Source organism: Azolla caroliniana, unplaced genomic scaffold (assembly GCF_043228905.1).
Source record: "Azolla caroliniana isolate FFs.n. ecotype wild unplaced genomic scaffold, voAzoCaro1.0.p SCAF_3, whole genome shotgun sequence".
Lineage (NCBI taxonomy): Eukaryota > Viridiplantae > Streptophyta > Polypodiopsida > Salviniales > Salviniaceae > Azolla > Azolla caroliniana.
This window is the reverse complement of record NW_028230438.1, coordinates 15,997,432-16,001,684: the sequence shown is the minus strand read 5'-3', so window position 1 is coordinate 16,001,684 and position 4,253 is coordinate 15,997,432. Positions and strand designations below refer to the sequence as shown.

General features: G+C 40.5%; 1 protein-coding gene across 1 annotated transcript; it reads right to left on the bottom strand.

Moving 5' to 3' along the window:
- Positions 1–303: 303 nt before the first annotated feature.
- On the bottom strand, positions 304–1,564 carry LOC147866319 (long-chain-alcohol O-fatty-acyltransferase-like). The gene has a single exon (XM_087316688.1). The coding sequence runs from the start codon at positions 1,515–1,517 to the stop codon at positions 429–431; it is 1,089 nt and encodes a 362-aa protein (XP_087172814.1). The 5' UTR covers positions 1,518–1,564; the 3' UTR covers positions 304–428.
- Positions 1,565–4,253: the final 2,689 nt, after the last annotated feature.

The window sequence follows — 4,253 nt, the reverse complement described above, 5'->3', positions numbered from 1 at the left end:
AGTGAGGACCCCTAATCTAGAAGATTGGGATAGACCTAAAAAACATCCCCCATTGGTGTACTCTTTTGTGGGTCAAAACCTTAACTACCCTCAACTTGATTCGCAGGCATTAGCATCACCTCGTTTGTATTGCTTGGCTCGTGCTTGCACATTCGTAATAAGAAGGTTTCCAACTTGATCTAGGCATAGATCCGAAAATCGTCCAAGGTAGAGGTTAATGATTGCCAATGATGTACCTATCTTGAATCAACCCAAAGGCATGGTACCAGACACAACACTTCACCATCACTAATTCCCTTTACATGAAGGAATTTATGATATTTTTCCAATTGCTATGTTAGATACATAAAAAAATATGATGGTCTTGTGGTAGTAATACACGTTTATGGCATATCATACAACAATGTATATAAAATGGAGGTCAATACTCAGATCCATGAGGAAATCCAGCTTACCAATTTGTGGGAGAGGTAGAGAATGGAAGACTGAAAGTGATGATACTCAGCTATAGCCTGCTGGTCCGTACCCACTCGGCGAAGTGGGCGAAGGAAGAAGATGGACACGGTTATGTAGAGAAAGCAACATGTGGTTACATGTTTGATCCATTTGGGCAACTCAATGTGACCTAGATTCGGCTTGCGAATCGACGTGACAAGGCCATGGAGCAGGAAGAAGGCAGTCATCTCACCCGTTGGTGGCGATCGGCTAACGACCACGAATATAATCTCATGCATCACGGCCGAGACCCCGAAAGTGGACACCATGGCCACCCATTTCTTTTCCGCATTTGTGGAGCCTCTCTTCCCATTCAATGCTAAGATGGGCTTGTATACAGTCTCTTTCAGAAGGCTATGTACTATTCGGTTCCATCGCTTCCCCCAAAACTCTTCGAGCGACTCGGCCATTATGGGCATGTCAAATTGCTCCGCCACTTCCACTTGGTAGATGCTTGCCACGATTGTCCCCAATGATTCCATGGGCAACATGATCCCTAAGTAGAAATGAATGCAATAGAGGAGATAGAGCAAAGCTTCGGGGATAGCATGGAAATGAGGATATATATTCATTACCCCCAGGAGCACCAGAGCTTTAATGGAGTTATGTGCAGCACTTGGAAGCGATATCGAGAAGAAGTTCTGATTATGCGCATTCCGTGGGCCCATGATCTGTATTGGAAGGAGAAGCGCAATGAGGAAATGGGAGAAGCTCGATGTAATCCATGGGAGCGAATCGAATTCGGTGGAGAAGAAGACGAGGAGAATAAGCTTCGAAGGGGCAGTCCAAAGAAGGACAATGGCCAATGCGGTTCGGACATGGCAGCTTGAGGGTGCCCATGAAAGGTAAATGCATATGGGCAAAAGGAGACATAGCATCAATATGGTTGAAGTGCTGTGGTGAACCTTCTTCTTTAGTTTCTTACCTACAACATCATAAGTGCCCACTACTAGTTGCTGGTATACATGCCACAATATTGTGACCATGAGAGCAGTCATCACCCAAAACACCCATCCAACCATTTTGCTTCCACACAAATTTGATCTAGCTATGGTACACGATTCGGGAAGGATCTAGAACTGCTCTTTTTGGCCTCTTATGTTTTAGGGGAAGGGCCTACATATTTCTAACATCCCTAGAAGTCCAAATTATCATTTTCCCTTAGTGTTTCAATAGAGACACAGAAGTATTTTTCCAATGATAGGCTTTTTGTAATATATATTAACGTGATTAACCATCGCTTTATGTGTACCAAAAACTCCTAATAAACTTTATCCTCTCTTATTTTTGGTGAAAACACACAATTATATTAATAAATGTGTATGAGAAACACTACTTACAATGGGTGTCACAATGAAGTATGGTCCCCCACTAACTACATGTGTAGTGGAACATGTTGAATTGCAAATAGGCAAGCTGAACATTCGACCAAGGAAAGATTTTCCACTTTCTCCAATAAAGAAAATTATGACATTAGTACTGCCTTCAAGTTTTGTCGATATGCTCTCACTTTATGCTCTCTCTCTCTCTGTGTGTCTCTCTCCTTTCCTTGTTCATATGTAGTTTGAATGGTATCAATTACAAAAGAAAGAAACTTGAAGGAAACATCCACATCCTAATCAAAAGTCTTGTAAATCCTATCAAGTGAAGGCAGACCGAAATAGGCAAGCTAAACACTCCACCAAGGAAAGATTTTCCACTTTCTCCAATAAAGAAAATTATCACATTAGTACTCCCTTCAAGTTTTGTCGATATGCTCTCACTTTATGCTCTGTCTCTATCTGTCTGTCTCTCTCTCCTTTCCTTGTTCATATGTAGTTTGAATGGTATCAATTACAAAAGAAAGAAACTTGAAGGAAACATCCACATCCTAATCAAAAGTCCTGTAAATCCTATCAAGTGAAGGCAGACCGAAATGATGAAGATAATGTTTTGCCGATTCATACATTTTTATCTCTTCACATGCCAACATCATTCACGTTTTCAATGATCACACATGACCAAAGCTGTGAGGATTTATGTTATTCTCACATAGCTAGAAGAGTAGTAAGTCACTTGTAATTCATAATACATGTTTAATTAGTGACAAAAACTAGGAGATTGTGAGATATAAGAAGAAAATACATGTAATTAAGCAAGCATATGAATAAAATAAGTCTATATGTATTAGAAGAGAATTATTGGTTATACATGGAGAATAAACATGGATAACTTAGATGGCTTAGGAGAGAAGAGGAACGGAGTAAACTATCTAGCTTGAAGAGGGTGCTTCTCCTTTTTAGTGTTATGTAAGCGTGTCCCTCGTAATGGGGGGAAGACGGTTGAAAATTCGTGAATCAACTGAGAGTCTGAATGAGGATTGGCTGGTCAAAATCGGTCGGGAGGCCGAATGAGAGTCAACTGATCGGAATCAACCGAGAGGCCAAATGAGAGTCGGTTGACCGAAGTCGGCCAAGAGGTCAAATATATATACATACATAGTAGTTAGGGTTACATAGTATTACCTCTATGCGAGAGAGAGAGAGTTGTGACTGTGAGAGCGCGTGAGCGATATTGAGCTCAAGGTTCTATAGAGAACAAGAAGAAAACAAAGAACAAGAAGAAAACAGAGAATGAGAAGAAAACGGTTTGTGGTGGAAGAGACATACATAGAACAATAAGGTTGTGTTGGATTTGGTGGAAACCCTAGCCAAGGTTTCAGACGACAACTTGGGACTACACCTATACCTAAACAGGTTTTGTCATTTCATATACCACTATTGTGTGAGCTTCGTTCCCTCTATAGTGTTGTGGTATTCTCAGAGATTTGGATCTTCCCTTAGCAAGCTAGGGAATCTTGTAATCTTTTATGTATACTCTTGATTCACAGTGGAATTTCTTGCTAGCCGAGAGCCCTGTGGTTTTCCTTGATTGAGGGTTTCCTCATAAATTGTTTGTCTTTATTTTATGCTTGTGGGTCAGATCTGAATTTTAGGGTTTATCTCTGAATATAAACATTTCAATTAGGTATCCGAGCACTAAGTACTAGATGGAAGGAAGTGTGAGTGGTTTTCTAGAAATGATAGTCCTACACTCTCACAACTATTCTTATTGGAAGAATTTCAAGATGGAGAATCTTCTGATAGTTAGAGACTTGTATGAGCTGATAGATAGGAAGGATATACCAACAGGGGTAATAGAGTTTGAGTGGAAAATCCTAAACAGAAAAGTTGTTGCAACCATCAGATAGTGTGTAGACATGAGCGTCCTACAACATGTTGCAAATGATACAAATGCCTACGACTTGTGGCATAAGCTCTCTGGGTTGTATGAAAGGAAAAATGCTCTCAACAAAGTTTCCCTAATGAGAATGTTGGTGAGGCTAAAATACATACATGTTGATAGCGCTATGGTGTACATCAGTACTTTCATGGGGCTAGTAAACCAGCTAGCATCAACGAAGTTCCCATTAGATGATGCGATGTAGGCCTTGTTAATGTTGTGCACCCTATCGAGCAGTTGGGAGAACCTAGTAGTGTCACTTAGTGCTTCTTGTCAAGAAGAGAAACTGTCCTTACAAGTAGTAAAGAAAAGCATTCTGAATGAAGAGACAAGAAGAAAGGATAAGAATGGTGTGTCTCAATCGGAAGCAAATGTGGCACAAAACCTTGGTAGAGGAAGAAGTGAACATAGAAGTCCTCAAAATAGGGACAAGTCTCATGCTAGGTCAAAATCCAGAGGAAGACTCACGTGTTTCTATTGTAGGAAACCTGGTCATT

Excerpts from the sequence above, each read along its gene's own strand:
- LOC147866319 (XM_087316688.1), bottom strand. The coding sequence starts at position 1,517 with ATGGTTGGATGGGTGTTTTGGGTGATGACTGCTCTCATGGTCACAATA.